We start from the raw sequence: 18,439 nt of genomic DNA on the forward strand, positions 1-18,439 counted from the left end.
AAGGGGTAAGGGGTGGGGGGCATGAGAGGGACGAAATGGGGAGGGCAGGGAATGAATTATGCAAAAAAAAAATCTCCAATATTTCGCAGCGGAGGGAGAGCACAGCACAGCACTCCCAGGATGAGTCCTGCCTGGGTCTCCCGCGCCGAACCCGCAGCACGAAGTTCTTTTTAAGAAGAGAAACTCGAAAATCCTGGAGGGTAACAGAGGCAGCCAGGGCGGGGCGGAGTGCGGAGGCGGCTGCCAGGGACTGGGGCCGAGGCGGCGGCCAAGGTGGCCTGAAGCTGTGACACCCAGCCTCCTTCTCCTCCTCCTCATGGCCGCGCTCAGCCTCACCTCCCCGCCCGGGCCTCCTGCCTCCGCCCCCGGGTGCTGGGCTGCGGAGCTGACGCTGGGACTCCTGGCGGCAGCGAGGACGCTCACCTGGCCGAGCCTCCTTCTCCTCCTCCCCCTCCCGCCCCCACCTGCCCTCCTCCTCACTGAGTTGGGAAGCGTCGGGATCCGTAGGCGAGGAAATAACGACCCCTGCAGTTGCATTGCGGAAAATCTCGGCAGCGGCGCTAGTTGCGGGCGTTGGAAGCCAGGCAACTGGGGGTTCTGGGGAGTCCAGGAAAATAGCAGAGGGGCAGGAAGCGCGCGCGCGACCTGGAGAGTCCGTGTGCCCCCACCGCGCCCCAGTCCCCGGGGCCCAGCCCTTCCCCTCGGCGCCCCGGACGCACTGCCGGAACCCGGCTGAGAGGAGGCAGGCTGCGCGCGGACTTGGGGAGCAGGGAGGGTCGGCGGAGGCTGCCGGCGGCTGGCAGTTTCGGGCAATAATCCCTGCCTCTCTTTCTCTGTGTGTCTGCTGTGTCTGCTCCTTCCCCGCCCCCCGGAAGCAGGAGAAGAACGGCCCCGGAGAGCAGCAGCCACCCTCCGACCATGCCCCGGTGAGGGGGGCGGACTTCGAGGGCAACTTGCCGCGGACTGCCTGGGCTTAGCCAGCGAGCTACGCGCTCCCGGGAGCCCGGAATTGCACGGCGCGGCCCGGCGGGGGGCTATCGTCTATGTCTTCTTGGGGCGCCAGACGAATCGGGGTCTGGTTTTTGCTGGAAGAGCCCAGTGTTGGTGGCTTCAGGTGGCTGCCGCCGCCGCCGCCGCCGCCGCTGCTAGTGCGGTTTCCGCCGCTGGTGCGAAGAGAAGAGACACGCAAGCGGGGAGACCTCCAAGGCAGCGAGGCATCGGACATGTGTCAGCACATCTGGGGCGCACATCCGTCGAGCCCGAGGGGAGATTTGCCGGAACAATTCAAACTGCGATATTGATCTTGGGGGTGACTGTCCCTGGCCGGCTGTCGGGTGGGAGTGCGAGTGTGCACTCGCTCGGAAGTGTGTGCGCGTGTGTATGTGTGTGTGCCGTGTCGGGCCCCCCCCTTCCCCCCCTGTTTTCCCGTCGAGTGATGCACTTGGAATGAGAATCAGAGGATGGAAATAGTCTGGGAGGTGCTTTTTCTTCTTCAAGCCAATTTCATCGTCTGCATATCAGGTACGGGACGCGCCGAAGTCACTGGCTGATTTGGATTATGTTGTGATGTTTGGGGTGTATGGGGTTTTATTGTATGTAGCCTTGGGGCAGAGAGGCGGGTGGCGAGACCCTTTCAGTTCTACGGGTTTGCCGCCTTCAGAATCAAAAATCTTCTCAGCCCAAGGGTGTGTGAATGTGTTTGCGGGGGGGGCGGGGGGTGGTTAGGATCTGTGTGCAGTCCTAGAAGGGTGAAGGAAAAAGTGGTGGGGGATGAGAAAGAAGAGGCAGATGGGTGTTGATTTTCAACTGCTTTCCTGGCTGAGAACTCTGGCGCCGAAATCCGAGCCTTGGCAACAACCACCCCCATCCCCTGGCTTTCAAAGTTCCCAAACTCGGTGGTTCCTGGCTGGCAAAATGGACGCGGGGCCCTGCCCGGGTATCTAAACACTTTCAAGAGACTGCGGGAGGATGCGGGACTGGAGAGTACCAGCAGGGATCAGAGATATGTCCTCCATGCCTTCCCCAAACACATCAGGACTGATTGTGATGCTTTGAAATCTGCTGGCACACCCTCCTCTACCCCCCAGTTTTCTTGTTAAAGCACTACAGTGTCACAAATACCACTTTACATCATGGTGTTTCTTAATTCCCAGTAGCAAGGATGTGCTAGCTCAGACCTCTCAGTCTACTTGGGCCTGTCTGTGCTTTTTAAGAGCAAACGGGATTTCAGGGTGTTGAGGTGAAGGAGGCTGGGCTTGTGGACACCTGTGCCTGAGTGTGTTAGGACGGGTTCTGGTTTTTGAGCACTGTCTTTGTTGATGCAGTAAATTGGGGATGGGAGGAAGCTGGGAGGGAAAGGAGAAAGCCCCTGGACCAGCAGTATTCCCCAGTTCAGTGGCTCCTCCCATTGAAGGCGTCCACCCCATTTCCCTTCACACCTGCCACTTAAGCACCCAAGGAAAAGCCCATTTGTAGTGCTCCCTTCTGCCTGCATTCCTTCTGCAGAACTGGGGACTCGGCCAACTTCCCATGAAGTCATCAGAAGAGGAGAGCAGGATATTGCCCCTTTGAGCAGCCACATTTAAGCAGCATTGGGGTGGAGAGACATGTTTCCTGCCTCTTCCTTCAGCCCTGTCAATCCCCTCCCTTTAAGCCAGATCTGATTCTGGATAGGAGAAAACAACCCTAGTTCTGCCCTCACCCTGGACTCTGTTCCAAATCCCAGTCTCGCTCCCAATTTTGTCCTCATAGGGAAGGAATGGGACTCTGTTATCCGAAATCGTTCTGTGTGGGGCTTGGCTACCCTATTAAGAAATTTGTCTCTGTGATACATCAGTGAGATGTGTTGTGTACCTGGCAGACAAGAAAATGTGCCCTGGGGTCACCCCAACTCCTCTAGTGGGACTTCTATTATTCCATTCTGCATCTAGGAGTAAAAATTCTCAAGTGACTTGTAAAGGTTTATATCAGTCATATGTCCAGATATGAACTGGGTGGCATCTCACAAGGCCATATTTTACATCTTTCTCTTCTACATGTCTATTTCAAACTCTCTCTCTGGTTCCAGAATATTTGACTAGTTATAAAATAGCCTTTCCTTACTTCTCCCCAGTATCATTAATAATTTTCAAATCAGACAAGCCATCTGAGTACCTTTAAGATTTATAAAAGGTTAACATTGATTAAGGCTCTGGATTTCTTCCAGCATCCTCTTTGTCCCCAGCCCTTACCTTGAATTTGGCCAGGCAATCACCGAGGGGAACAGGCTGAGAAAGGGTCTGATCTTAGCCTCCAAAAAATGCATTAGTGGGATACCAGTCACAGCTATATTTGATCTGGTGTATCAGCAACTAAATTATTCAAATGGAAGCATTAGGAGGGGGGTTATTTCCAACCCAGGAGGAGTGCTATGGAGTACATGGGGCCTTTCACATGTATTTAGTAAATAATCATTATTGCTATGTAATGAGAGGATAAAAGTGTAAGCAAAATTGCTAGCTATTAGCTAAACACAGAAAACTAGGTTAGCGTTCCAAATGCCTAGTTAGGATCTGCATTAATTTGCACTTTATGAAGACATTTAGGCAGGGATGCAACATCATATACTCTTTATTTTCCACATCCATAAACAACTTTAAAAGGCCATTTCTTCTCCATGGTCAGGGTGGCCTCATCCTCCTGTAAGCAGAGTCACTCATTCAGTAATGCCCATGTATGTGAGAATTATTATTAGTAATAAGATTATGACTCACAATTGCTACAGTTTGGGAGACTCAGACTCCATTCTTTTTCCATCTGGCAGCCTTAGGATGTATAGGAAATGCAATGCACTAAGGTTGAATAATTGTGGCTTTGAGAGAGTTTAGTGGATCTTTCATTTCTGTCTCCATGATTTGCAGTTTTAATTTACTCATGACTGAGTTCTATTGAAAGGAACATAACCCTGTGATCATAGAATCTACTGAATCTTAAATTAAAAAAAAAATTAAAAACAAAGCACCCCTTTAGCATCTTGGAATGAATTTTCCTGACCACTAAATGGGTGCTAATCCTTACAGAGTTACCAGACATTGATACTTGAAGCATTGATAGAGTTGGCTTCATTACTGAGAAACACCAGGCTGGAAAAGGCTAGTAAAAGTCTGTAGTCTAAACACTTTACAGAAGGAAAATGTTGGTAGTAGCTTTGTCGTATGGAAGATATACTGACTGATTTTCATTTGGTGGCATTTGCTTTCAGGAAAACATTGGTGCTTTGTAGCTTAGTGTTTTGTTAACCAAAGCTTCCAACACTTCCTCTAACCCACCCCCAAATTTCTCCTTGGGCCTATTTGGATATATTGCTTAAAGTACAGACACCTGGGCTTGGCATATTTGATGGTTCTGCACTAATAATTTGGTTTCGATGAAACTGTTGAAAAATGGGACTCTTTGGCCAGGCTTAGCTAGATGCTGGGTCAGTAGCATGTATGTCTTATTTGCGAGATCACATCAGCTTTGGCTACTTAATGCAACACAGCTAGGCTAAAGGGCATGATTTGGGAGTTCTTCTGGCTTTCCGTTAAACTCAGATCTCACTTTGCTGAAAATGTAAGGCATCCAGGGTCTGTGAAGAGATCAGAGACAGAAAGGGAGAGGGAGAGAGAGAGAACCAGAATGATTTTTCTGTGTACTGCAAGAGCACCATTCCCTTCCTACCAAAGCAGCTCAGATCACAAGAATGTATGCTTAGCAACATGAGGAGAGAAATTTCTTGGTCAAACGAGAGCTGCCTGATTTAATTTTTACAATGCATCCTACTTCCTCCTTATGTAACTTTACTTCTTTGTCAGTTTATTAATAATAATAACATCAATAACCATTTGAATTACGTGGCATTTTCACACATTGTGCATGTATTGCACATATTTAATTCATCTAGTCTTAGAATTTGTGGGATAATCTTACAGATATAGCAACCAAAGCCCACAGAGCTTCAGACGAGAGGTTTCACATCCAGGTCTACCTGAGTCAAAATTCAGTTTATCATTAATGTTTTTTGGTTCAAGATTCCTTTCAAATATTTTTATTTAACATTTTTTATTTTGATGTCTCTGAAAGAATGAATTAGGTTAAATGAATTTAAGTCTTAGAGAATTTGGAAGTAAAAGTTTTAGATGATTACAATTTAGAGCTAGAATTAAGGTAGCATTTGAGTTGTACATTACCGTGTCAATCAAATAGATGAGGCTATTACCCAAATGCCTCTAGCATCTTAGGATCTGCAATCTCTACAAGCAAGGAATATTTCCTGCACTGTTTTCCTAATCTTAACATGAAAATGGCATAACTTCAGTTTCCTTATGTGTAGAAAAGAGATAATAGTACACATTCCACACATTTGTTCTATCAACTAAATGAGATATTGTGTCCAATGATTTTCACATAGCACAGTTTCTACCACATAGTAAGCATGAAATAATGTCATTATTTCCTACAAATCTGACATTGTATAGGCTTAGTTCATGGTCGAGTAGAGCTTTTACCTTTTTCCATATTAACTTGTTTAAAAGCAAAAAGAAAACCATCATCAGCAAGCACATCTATAACATTGAGCACAAATCCTATTTTCCAGGAAGCCTTGGCTAAACAATTTTGAAAAGTCTCTTAATTTTCCTTCTCATACAAATGAGACTGGTAGCATTAAGCTTTGGTGCATAGTCATGACTGTAACCCACTTTGTCCCTATGAGTCCAATATGGAGTTGAGGCTTGGAAGGTTTACTAAACTACCTGGAAACCATGTAGTACTTATTACCCAGGGGATCAGCGAATTTTTCTTTCTGTTGTATATTATAATGCAGTATAGACCCAACTTTAAAGTGACTCAAAACTGGCAAACTACATATGCTTTCAATATGGCTTGAAATAGAATGTCCCATCAAATAAAAAGCCCCACCCTTACAATGACTATTTATCTGATGGTCTTATTAGCAATGTGGTTTCTTTAAATCCAGTTTCCCATGTGATGTCATATAGCCCAGTTACTGACACATAACCATCATCGTAGATAAAACTCTCCAGATAGTGAGTCAAGAAAGTCTTTTGGAGTTGTATGAAATCCCAAGGGAAAAAATAAATGTCGATGTGAATACCCAGTCCCTTGGCTGGGGAGAGGGGTTTGATTACTAGCCTAAGTCAGTAACTAATGTCTCAATTTATCACCTTAATTAAGCATTACATACTTGGGACTAAGGTCAAAAAGAGATCTAGGTATCATAAATGTGTATGATAGCAAGCCATTATGGAAAGAATATGGAAATCAGAAGACATATCCTTCAATATGACTCTACCTTCATTACCTTTGTAAATTTGGGCAGTTTTATTTACCTCTCAGAATCTCAATCCTCATCTGTAAAATAAAAATTATATTTGCTTTGCCTATTTCAAAGCATTGCTGAGGGAAACTTCAGAGAGTGATTCTTGAATAACTATTTTTTGCATTATGCAAGTGTAAAGCATCTGTGTCATTACTATATATGATCCATACTTAAGATATAGTTATAGAGGCAAAGTTGAGATACATACGCATAGTTTAAAATGATATAAAGTAATATGAGTAATGTTTATTTGTTAAGATATTATTATAAATGCAAAGTTGTAATGCTAAAATGCATTGTGATATAAAGGAATAGGAATAATGTCTAATTGTTTAATAATTGGCATAAATTGTATAGAAGGGAGAAGTCTAGACATGAAAGAAAAGGAGTATATTAGATTGATTTTGGAGGTTTGGATGAAAGAGACAGAGGGGTCCTCATCATCAAAAAGGAGGAATAGAAACAAGAGGATGTACACTAAAGAATGTCCCAACTGAAACAAAAAATTCACTTTGGGAGATACTGGAAAGTTGGGATGAGCCCACTTAGGGAGCTATTGAATTGAAAGAATATGAAGTGTCCTAATATGGTTATTCACTTTGTGACTTTCGTTTTTGTATTACAGATCTTCACATTGATTCAATGGATTCTTGGTTAAAATTTGTTTGAAATTCTAACATTTCTTTGGATTTTAAATTTCTGTTGCATGTCTACAACTAGCACTGTACTTTATATAGTTTGTAGCCTGTTTGAGATTGTAGACAGTTGAGTTGGAATTTTTTTGTAGGGGGTGAACTGGAGGGGGCTGGAGGTAGGGTCTCAGCTTGCTCATCTATAAAACAGAGATGATAATTACCTCTCAAGGTTGTTCCTACAAGGTAATTATAAGGATAACAAAACACCATTTGTAAAATGGCTAATGTGGTATCTGGAATACAGTAGCCATTGGCCAATGTATACACATCATATGAGAGTAAGCCTGGGTTTTGGAGCCCAGATAGGCAGACGTGTGAATTCTAACTTTGGGATTCACTCTCTGTTTGGTCTTGGATAAGTAATTTAAGTTCTGTGTGCCTTAACTCCTCATCTGTAAAATGTGAGGTATAGAAAGTGTACATAAGAATCTGCCATACTGCCTGACATGTATTAATCATTCAGTAAATTGAAGTTGCTCCCATAAAGTTAACATCATCATCATCATTGACATCAATAAGTTTTTGTAAATGCCAATTAATTATTTAATCATTTATTCTATGTTCAACAAAAATGTATCGACAGCAAACTGTATGCTAGGCACTGGAATCACAGAAATGAACAATACTTGGTCCTTAGTATTTAACAAGAGAGTACATGTTGTAAAATAGAAATGTGTATGAAGTATAATGGAAGTATAAAGGAAGAGCAATTAACTCTGTTGTTGGTAGATACAAGTGGGGAAGGGAAAAGATTTATAGAAAACATTTGAACTAGACCTAGAAGAACACACGCGATTTCAAAAGAACAGGGAGAAAGAAGACGTATCATGTGGCAAGAATAGTATGTTCACAGACAAGAAGGTATTTAAAAAACAAAATATCAAAGTATGGTGGATTGGGCATATGGAGTGGATAGGTTAGACTAAATGACTGGATATAGGGGTTACAAAGATAACCTTAGGCCAATGTGAAGGGGATTGTAAGCCACAATAAGAAGCTTAGACCTTACCTTTTACTTACGAGGAGCTAGCTAATGGGGAGCTAAGGAAAATGACATAATCAAGTTTGTGTAAAACTTAATATTTTTACTTTGATTGTAATAAGAAATTACTTAGAAACCCAACTCCTTGTCTTCTTTTTCTGTCAACATTTATTCTTGATCACAAAACACATTAAAAAAAAAATCCTGACCTAATAGATCAATTAGCCCATTATGGGACATTCTAAGTGATAGACTTTTTTAAAAATTCATTTTTTATAAATCTCTTGTGGCCCTCATTTATGCTGATCTTTGAGATTTGGTATTTTCAGGTTAAGCAAATACAAATGTCTTCAATTTTGCACTTTAATAATAACAATGTCTTTAGCATTAGATGAAGGCTAAGAGAAATGAATCATCTGTACATGCATTGGTGTCATGAAGATTAATTATGGGCTAAGCAATAGATGCACTATTTGACATAAAACAGATGCTCAAAGCACTACAAAGCATTGTGTAGCAGTTTTATCTTATTACATTCTGTTCAACTCTTATTTCCAATAGAGTACACATTCACTTAACAGAGTATACCCATGGTTAACTAAGTGATATATCCATTTTACCCACTCTGTGGTTCAGTTACTATAGAATGAGTGTAGAGACCTAAATTGAAATGGTTTTCCTTGTCCACTTAATCATTCAACATTTATTGAGGATACACTATACATCAGGTACTCAGAATCCAACCAGAATAAGTAAGACAGTGACCTTTTCCTCCAAAAATTCTTCATCTAGTAAAAGACTGATTTTTAGAATATTGGTAGTCACAGCAGAATGTGATAGGCATTGTAATAAAACAGTATAGAAAGTGTTTGAGGAGAAGAGAGAAGGGACATCTGACTCATTCTGAAAGTAGGAGGGGTAGAGAAGGAGAGTAAGTAGTGTTAGTAGAGGATGCTTAGGGTGAGTCTCCAAGGATGTTAAAGAGTTGTCGTGGAAGATTTTGGCTACTTAACCAAGAGGGATGTGATGAGAGATGGATGATCATATGAAACAGCATTTGCAAAGGAAGGGAGATTAGATAGGACATAGGACATGATTAATTCAGGAGACGGTCAAAAAGTGAACATGGTCACAACTAAAGAGTGTAGTGTGATGGGTGAGGTTGAGATGGAAGAGTATTTAAGGTATATAATTTCCATAACAGTAATCCCTTGCATATAATAATGTCAGTAAAAATCACCCATTTTCCCTCTGTGCATGAAAGGCATCTTTTAAAGGCCCAAGGAAATATGCAGTTTGCATCCTTCATTGGGAGGAGACCAGTCAGTATTAAAGCTTTGGCTCTTGTCCAGCTATGCTCCACTTGGCCCAGACCACTGATCACTTTCCAGTGTTGTCCCTGGTTCCAGATGGCTTCCCAGAAGCTTTGGAATAACCCAGATATAGATTACAGAGTTTATATCATCTTGTTACTTAATTTATTGCCATAGGTTTACACCCTAGGAAAAAAAAGCCAGGACCCTATTGACTGATCATGGATTTTACAGTATGTCTATTATCATCTTACTCATTGATTAGAGAAGGTTTTCTGTAACTTTTTGCAGTTTTTATTTCATGTAACCTTAAACAGAACTTTAAAGGATTTCCAGCAGTCGGGGGTTGGGGTGGGAAGGTTTGGGTGGTGACAAATGATCTAGAATCACTTTTATAACAAAGCCACAATTGCTGTTTATTAGCAAGATTGGGCTGGTAATGGGATAGCCAGTGTGGGGTTTGATGACATTTGCATTAGGGGGCCATCAGGATGGCAGTGGAGAGATTATCAATGGTTATCTAGGAGACAACATACAAATGCCTTTGCCTCCTGATCTGGGAGAGGTGGTAATTTTGTCACAGTAAATGAAGAATTAATCTTTAACTTTGTCCAATACTTCATGCCTGGTGGCTGAAGGGGCTGGCAGTAGGAAATGAGACCTGTGACTTTCAGGTGAGTTTTCCACAGCCAAGTCTTGCTGGCTTTGCAACACATTTGGCAGCAATGCCGGAGTTGGAATAAACACATTTACTGAAGGATGTGAGTCAACATATTCTCTTTCCGCTCCCCTCTCTCTCACTACACACACAGCTACCTTTTACCCTCAAGGAAAACAATTCTGATAGCTGCAATTATTGAGGGAGCATAGGCCTGTCCTCCAACACAAGGTTAGAATAATAATAAATACCTCAGAGGATTCTTGAAATAAACAATAAAGTAATATATATGGAAGATTTTTTTCCCAGTGTTAAATGTATTTGTTAATTTATTCCACAAATGCTAACAAATGCCTCCTATGAGGTGGGCACTGGGCCAGGCATAAGATAAAATGTAGCAAACAAAAGAGCAATGGTCTTTGCCCTATAAAATGTGTATGTAGTGACACACAAATGTGTGTGTTTTTTTTCCCATTACCCAACCCAGTGCCTGGCATTTAGAAAATGCTCAATAATAAATGACTGAATTAATACATAAATGAATAACAAGGAGCGATTGAGAGTGGCTTTTCTGCATTCAGGGGAGACTGAGGGACAAGATCTGAGGCCATGAGGGAGAGGAGATGAAGAAGACACCTCTACCAGCTGTTGTCTTGCTTCTACTGCATGTAGGTTTTTGAGTGTGCAGAGTCACAGAGAATGGGAACCTTCCCAATGAGCAATATGTTTGATAGTTTTCTAATCCCTAGTCTGACTCATATTTCCATTTGACAAATCATCCTTATTTGGGGCACTTATAGTTGTTTAAAATGTATTTCGGCTCTTTTGTATTTATGACACCATACCAAAGGCTTGAACTAGGACAATTAAAGATCAGTGGATACATTGTCGTTCTTTTCTCCATGTCATCTCTGTTCCTACTTGAGGAGATTGTTTAGAACGTGTATGCTATTTCTTACCAAGTTCCTGCTTGGGAGAAAACAACACTTTAGAAAGCTCACTGCTCCCTAGTTAGTGTGTTGAACTAGAGTGTTTTAGGGAGAATAGCCTACCCCACTTTTTAGTCTTGATGCAGAGAAATACAGGAAATTACTGTGGTCTCTGGTGTTTTCAGTCTTGTGTCAGAAAACATTACTTCCCCTCTGGCCTTTTGTAACAGAATTGTGGTGTAGCTTGCTAGTTCTTACCAGAGAAGAGCTGGCAGCCTAGGAATTCAAAGAACAGAGTGGATTTGCTGTTCTTGGCTGTGAATTCACCCTGTAATCACCTGGTTAATCTTTACAACTGTGAGGAGATGGTCAATTGGGTAATTTGTTGTTGTTGTTTGCTCGTAATCTTAATTACAGAAAAAAATAAAAAGGGGTTATAGAAAAAAAAGGGGCCCTATTGTTAATTTCTCAGTGGATGTTTGGGGATTTTAAAGTGAGACATCGGTGAGTATCAAGTTTCTATTGGATGACCTGGGTGTGAATAGAAATATGTCACTTGATGTCTAAGTCTTGTAACGCACCACAATGATACTGGCTCTAAGTTACAGTGACTCAAACCCCTGTAGAGTGGAATATAAAGTAGTGAAGTCATTATGTTTTATTTCTATAACAAGTTTCATTCCTGTTTTTCCACTGTGGTGAAGTTCTTTGTGGCCTTTTAGTTTGTTTTAGAACTGAGTTTTATTGGCTGAATGAGAGCCACGTGCAATTTTAAGTGTATAAGTTAGTGCAGGCTTCTTTTGTTTTTTAATCTGCTTTTAGAACTGCTTAAATTAGAGCTTGACTAAGCCAGGTAAAGGCATATAATGTGCCACATCCAAAGTAAGACAAATTGAACAACTTCATGAATGAGAGTTGTGTTTATGCCTTGGTTGTTTAGGCCAATCATGTATCCAGCTGAGATGTTCTTTCTTGGTCAGTGCTCTTTGCAAGAGTCCCTATGCGAAGTGTTTTAGTGTCACAGACGTGAGTGAAGCCGGGAATCAGAGTGTACTTTATGCCAAATATGATATACTATTATGAAAACAATTTAGTAAAAAAATTATTCCCCATAGACCAAATTTTTGTTTACTAAATTTTGAAACTATAACTTTTCCAATTTGTACTTTAAAAAGAAACTTTATATCTTAAATATTTCCCCATGTTGCTTCCTAGTTGTGTCAGTTCAGCATATCCTGGACCCTGACACATACACCCCGCAATCTCAGTGACATAACACAATGGAGGCTTACTTCTTATTTGCATTAATTGTCCAATAGATACCAATGTATGTGTGTGGGCATGTAGGTGCTTGGTGAGAGGAAAGAGATAAAAGAAAAAAAAATTCTGTATTTAGTAGTGACTTGGGAGTCTCAAGGCTGATGGGGGCTCTGCTACCTCCTATGGTTTCCAAAGTTTTCCTGGGCATCAACATCACCAGATGGGGAAAAAAAGTGTAGAGGAAGACCATGGGAGGGGTTTTTGTGGGCCAAGAAGGAAAGCTGTGGGTATCCTTTCTGGTCAGTCATATTGCCACATCTTATTTTGATTTTTATTTTTTTACCATGGGGTTTCACCACATTGGTCAGGCTGGTCTCAAACTCCCAACCTCAAGTGATCCTTCTGCCTTGGCCTCCCAAAGTGCTGGGATTAAAGGAGTGAGCCAAAGTGCCCAGCCAGCCACATCTTATTTTTCTTATTATTATTATTATACTTTAAGTTCTGGGGTACATGTGCACAACATGCAGGTTTGTTACATATGTATACGTGTGCCATGTTGGTGTGTTGCACCCGTTAACATCTTATTTTAAAGCAGTTAGAGAGTTGTAGGCTAGCCTTGTAGCCAGGAGCAAAGGGAAAATGGTTTGTGAACAATTAGCTAGTGTCTGCTACTTTAATATGCATTATTTTTTCTTATATTTCCATAGTAGTTTATTCATGTAAAATAGCATTATTTATATTTAACTTTTCCCTTGTTTTTAAGCATATATGTCGTTTCTAGTTTATGACATTTTTTGGCATTTGTTTTTATCCAAGTAGATATTTATCGAATTATTTTTAAAAAATAATCTCAATATTGTGATTATTGGGTCAAACAGTATGAAGTTCCTTATCATTTTACTGTATTATATCCGAAAGTAATGTATAACCTGTTTATGAGGCTCTAGTAATGTGCTTGAATTCCTTGAGAGTAAGCAAGTATGTAGAATAGTGACTAATCTTTCAAACATCCTTTCAGCAATGGTTTACCTCAAAATCTATTAAACAAACCTAAATAGCTATGGGATTCAAGATGTTATTTTGCATAACAAGTTAGATCAGAGACAGGAAACTGTGGTTAAGATAAACAAGTACCGTTTCTAGGTCTAGAATTTTAAGCCTTCTTAAGTATTGTTCCTGGAGCACATTTTTATACATTATAAGGAAGATAGAATTAGGTGATTTGCTAAAGAGATTACTAGGATGGAAGTTAGGACATGTTGTGTTTAGTGTTAGTTTTGCCACTAGTATGTGGCATGGAGGAATTAATTTTACTATTCTGGGGCCAGTTTTCTCCTTTTAAACAGTTTAAGCATATTGGGCTAAGTAGTTTCTAGGTCCCTTTCCAACTTGGGAACTTTAGTATATTAAGAGACTTTTACAGAAAGTTGTCCAAATTTGCTGTTCATGCTAAACTTCCCCAGTTTTTGAAATGTTGAGGCAACAGGATGAAAATATAGGAAGATCTTTCACGACTATGAGTGAACAAAAAGCGGAAAATGACTTTCTAGATGGGCAATCATAAGATAAGGCATTATGAGAAAAATAACCCAAATAATATTTGTGGAATGATTACCTTGTCACCCTCTAGTGCAACGCTTGGAAAGAGTCTAGGGGTCGTCATTGACTGCTACAGATTTATTGAAGAGCATTCATCAAAAACATTATACATTATACATTATCTTACTATTCAACCTCAACTCTGATGTTTCTTATTGTGTGACTTTAGGAAGTTATTTAATATCTCTAACTAAGTGTCAGTATCCTCATTTGTAAATTGGAGGCAATAACACCTATTTTTGGAGTTAAGCGGGCTTGAAATAAAAAAAATGGAGCCTGGTGTTTGGCATATAGAATGCACTTGATAAATGGTGGCTTTTGCTTTCGTTATGGCTGAAGCTAAAAGAATAGAAGACACATTGAGCAAAATTAGGAAGGAACTTGGCAATAGCATGTAAAACATGGGGATTAAATGAGCCAATGCATGTGAAAGTGTTTAGCACAATGTCTGCACATAGCACATAATCAGTTAAGGTTGGTTGAATCTGACTCACTAGGGGAAACTGGAATGTTTGGGGAATATTTTAAAGGTAATAAGAAGGGAAATGATCATGTCTTTTCATAGCATCATCTTCAGAGACAGTTTACTGGGTCTTGCCCATATGTTCCTTTAATAATTTTTTAAAAATTAAGAAATTAATGCCACATACTTTTAGTTTACAATGGCACTTTAAATTTATTAAAACCTCTAATGTGGGCATATGGTCTCATATAATCCAATAAATATTCGGCCTTGACAGTAGTGGCATAAATAGAACCCTGGCTCAGGAATTTGCTTATTATTTTTCCCACTTAATACATTAGTAAATTCTAGATCATTTGCCAGAGCAATAAAGAAGTGAGGTATTATTATGGCCTAATCCATTTATGATAAAAGATATACTATTTGCCCTGCAATTTTTGAAACTGTCACTCATTTTTACTGAAATTTGGCTACTCTATTTCCTTTTCATTGTTCAGACTTGCCTGCTTCCCCAGGCACTAATTTGTGTTTATGGTAACCTTACCCATGTTTTTTTTCAACCTATTCTCAACATGAAAACATAGCTTTGATTTATGTTTCATATTCACTTGAGAGAAGGATTTCTTTAAATGATAATTAAATGCTGAGCTATTCTTGGGATTGCGGTATGGTTCCTTTTCAAATATATCTGATCTGAGCATTTCAGCAAAAGGCATAAAAGGAAAACCAACAAGAAATAGGACAGATGATAAATACTGTATTGATGTTAAGTAAAGACAAGCAAACTGTGACCTGAGTATGTCTGTCTCTAGGGAGCCTGCTTCAGAGCTTTTCCCAGTGTTTGGTTTTTTTGTGGGATTTTTTTCCTCCAATCTCGTTGGTAGAGGCTGGATTACAACTGAGAATGCAGAGATTAATGGCCTGCTGTGACTAATCCACTAAACCCCTACTCCTGTTTCTCTTAAACTGATTGTACTTAGAGAAGCTGAGTGTAGACCCACCCCAGCTAGCCTGATTTTAGGTCCCAGTGATTTAATGAGATCCAGTAGCTTTAAGCACATGGAACCTTCATGGGACATCATCACTTTTTGCATTTGGGCATTATTTCGTTAGTTGCTGATTAGTTCCCAATGGATTATTTTATAACCTCTCTTTTTTTAAAAAGAACATTTTTCACATGATTGTATTTTAAAACTTTAACACTAACATAATCCAATTTAAAGTAATTGGGAAAAAAGAGAAAAAACAGATCACTTATAATCACATAACCATAATACAACTATTATTAATATTCTGGTTTGTTTCTTTCTAAGCTTTTACTTATATAAGCATTTTTTACTTATTTAAAAATATATCACATTATTGTGTTTGGCCAGAAATTCATGTGAGATAAATATATGGTTTGTGTTCATTAAAGCAACATCCTCCTAAAATGTAGCCCAAATAATGTGAAAATAATTATATACATAGATGGATAGATATGCCATTGATGGAAATCAAGATTTAATACTAAAGCAGTGCACTGGGATTGTATTAAATTTGAACAAAATTTAAATTTACAAATATTTTGTTATTGATTTGGTGATCTTAAAAAATAATTCATAGGAAGATAAAAAGATGACAAATGTAATTATAGTATTGGGGATCTTTGAGGAGAGGGAACACTGGAGAAACAATTTAGAAATGATGTTAAAAGTATTTTATTTAACTATTAAAATGCAGAAATATGTTTAAATCCACTGAGATGCCATATAGCTTGAGTTGAGAATGATTAAGAGCTGCATTTAAACCCACACTCTGCCTCTTACAAGCTGGTTGGCTTTGGGTAAGTTAACTTCTTATGTATCTCAGTTTTCTAATGGAGATAAAAATAACGCCATTATTTTTTCTAATGGAAATAATTATTATTTCTAATGGAGATAAATATTCCATTATTTCTAATGGAGATAAATAAATTATTCTAATGGAGATAAATAAATTATTATTTCTAATGGAGATAAAAATAACCCCATCAGCTCCTGAGGCCTGAGGAGGTTGTGGGGAATATGAGCGGTGCTGTCTCTCTCAATGTGCCCTTTAGATGATTCCCCCTCCTAGGACTGCCTGCACGGGTTGTAGGCTTGGGAAAGATTGTGTAGGTGACAGTGAATCAGAATGAAATGGTAGATTTTGTGTAGATGCATTTGTCTGTTGTAATTTTATACATATATATTAAACTTACTGTAACTCTACAGTTCATTTCTGTTGTAAAACATCATTAAACCATTTTCCAAGTATTTTCAAAAAAAATAACCCCATCAGTGATTTTTTATAAGCATTATTAAATGACATATGAAAGTAAAGCATTTAGTACACTATTATCAGGTACATAATAATGGCTTAATAAATGTGATCTGGTATTAGCATCAAATTCATAACATGTGAGATGCAGCCAACCATAGTCTCTTTGTAAAGGAGGAAGACTATTTGAGTTAGCTGCTTTGTAGGGGATATGGTACTACAAGCTCAGAAACCTTCAGTACCTGTCACTGACTCTTAAAAATAAAGAGTTCACACTGTTGAAAGTGATGTTTTAAAGTCTTCCATGATGTGCCATAGACTGACCTTTCCAACTTTGCTCCAATTTCCAACTCAGGATTCTGTGAAGGCACCTTGTAGACACTTACCTGTGCTTTTGCTCGTGCTGTGGTTTTTACCTTATTTGGACGCACCTGAATCCTACATGGCTTACTCGTAGGTTCTCACATGTTCAACCAGAGGCTTCTTTGTGAACACTGTTATGAGCAGTCCAGCCAGCAGCAGTATCTCCCCATAATGCCCCATCGGCTCTTCCTGTTCCCGGTGCTGCCCATCCACTGGCTGCCTTTCTACTTTCATCAGGAAAATTCACCATGGCCAGGATTCATCTAGGGTATCCCCATCCTACTCCTAATGCAACATGCTCATTGGTTGGGTTTCACTCTCCAATCCGTAATGATAGGTTTTTCCACATTCTCACCAGTAGTCTCTGCTGATTTAGGTTTTTTTTCTCTTCGCTAAACCACCAAGTCCCTTCTAGATATAACGCAACTCAGACCAGAGCTCAGCAAACAACAGCCTGTGGACTAAATCCAGCCTACAACTTGTTTGTTTACAACTTAGAAAACAAAGTTGTACTGGGACACAGTCATGCACATTCATTGATGTATTGTCTAGGGCTTCTTTTACATCACAACAGCAGCATTGAGTAGTTGCAACAGAGACCATACTGCCTGCAAAGCCTAAAACATGTATTCTCTGGCTCTTTACAAAAAAACATTTCTGAGAAACAATTGAATCAAATGCTTCCAACAGGTAGGAGGATAAACTGGGTGTCTGAATAATAATTTTTTCTTCAGTAAGGGATTGATTGAATTTTACATGTAATAGTCAATTTTTAAAAGCTTTGAAGCTTCAAGAACCTCAGAACGGTCTTGACTTTTGTGGATACCTTGGCCGTTTTACTACCCCAAAGTAATGCTTCAAGCACCTTCTACTGTCAGAAGCCAAAAACAAGAAACCTCAGTTTGTGCTGGTTTGCATTTATAAAGCTCCTTTTGCTCTCAGAGGAGCTTAGAGTAGCTCTGGTCCCATCCAGGCAAACATTATGGGGGAAAGTCACCCTCCCCTAAGGCATGGTTTGTGCTGGGATGGCAGTTTGGCAGGGAAGGAGCAAGCTTTCTGAGTACTCTTCTTCTGCCAGCTCTTTGAAAAAATAACCCTTCTCTTTGGGGAGCAAAGGTCAGACCATATTCAGAAATAAGAACATCACCTACAGAACAAGCAATTTTAGGAATGACAACCTGAGAAATCAAACTTTCCCCCGATGATTGAGACAGGCCAGACTCATAACCCAGGCCATGATCAGCTTCTGCACTTGGATAGAGCATTTTCTCTCAAATAACAAGCTGAATGAGCTTTACCAGACTCTGAGAGATGATTGTTGTCCTCTCTGCACAGATGGCAAAATTGAAGTCAAGAAGCAGCAGCTTAGGCTGGCCACAGAGAGAGTGGGTTCTGGCAAAGACCCTGCAGGGCTCACAGGAGCTGGACTCCCAGCCCTCTTAGACATGGTATTTGCACTAAGTCCCTAAAGCAGATTTCATAACGCTGCCTAACAAAGCCTCTTTGGAACTCTAGAGCAGGGGCTGACAAACAGTGGCC

At 40.1% G+C, this 18,439-nt stretch overlaps 1 protein-coding gene across 1 annotated transcript in view; it reads left to right on the top strand.

Moving 5' to 3' along the window:
- Positions 1-1,040: 1,040 nt before the first annotated feature.
- CA10 (carbonic anhydrase 10) overlaps positions 1,041-18,439 on the top strand; it is a 541,424-nt gene continuing 524,025 nt past the window's right edge. Inside the window, exon 1 of the mRNA XM_054458627.2 lies at positions 1,041-1,521. Coding sequence (XP_054314602.1) covers positions 1,461-1,521 — 61 coding nt within the window. The 5' untranslated portion in view covers positions 1,041-1,460. The remainder of the gene's footprint in view (positions 1,522-18,439) is intronic.

This window comes from Pongo pygmaeus, chromosome 19 (genome assembly GCF_028885625.2).
Source record: "Pongo pygmaeus isolate AG05252 chromosome 19, NHGRI_mPonPyg2-v2.0_pri, whole genome shotgun sequence".
In the NCBI taxonomy this organism is placed as follows: domain Eukaryota; kingdom Metazoa; phylum Chordata; class Mammalia; order Primates; family Hominidae; genus Pongo; species Pongo pygmaeus.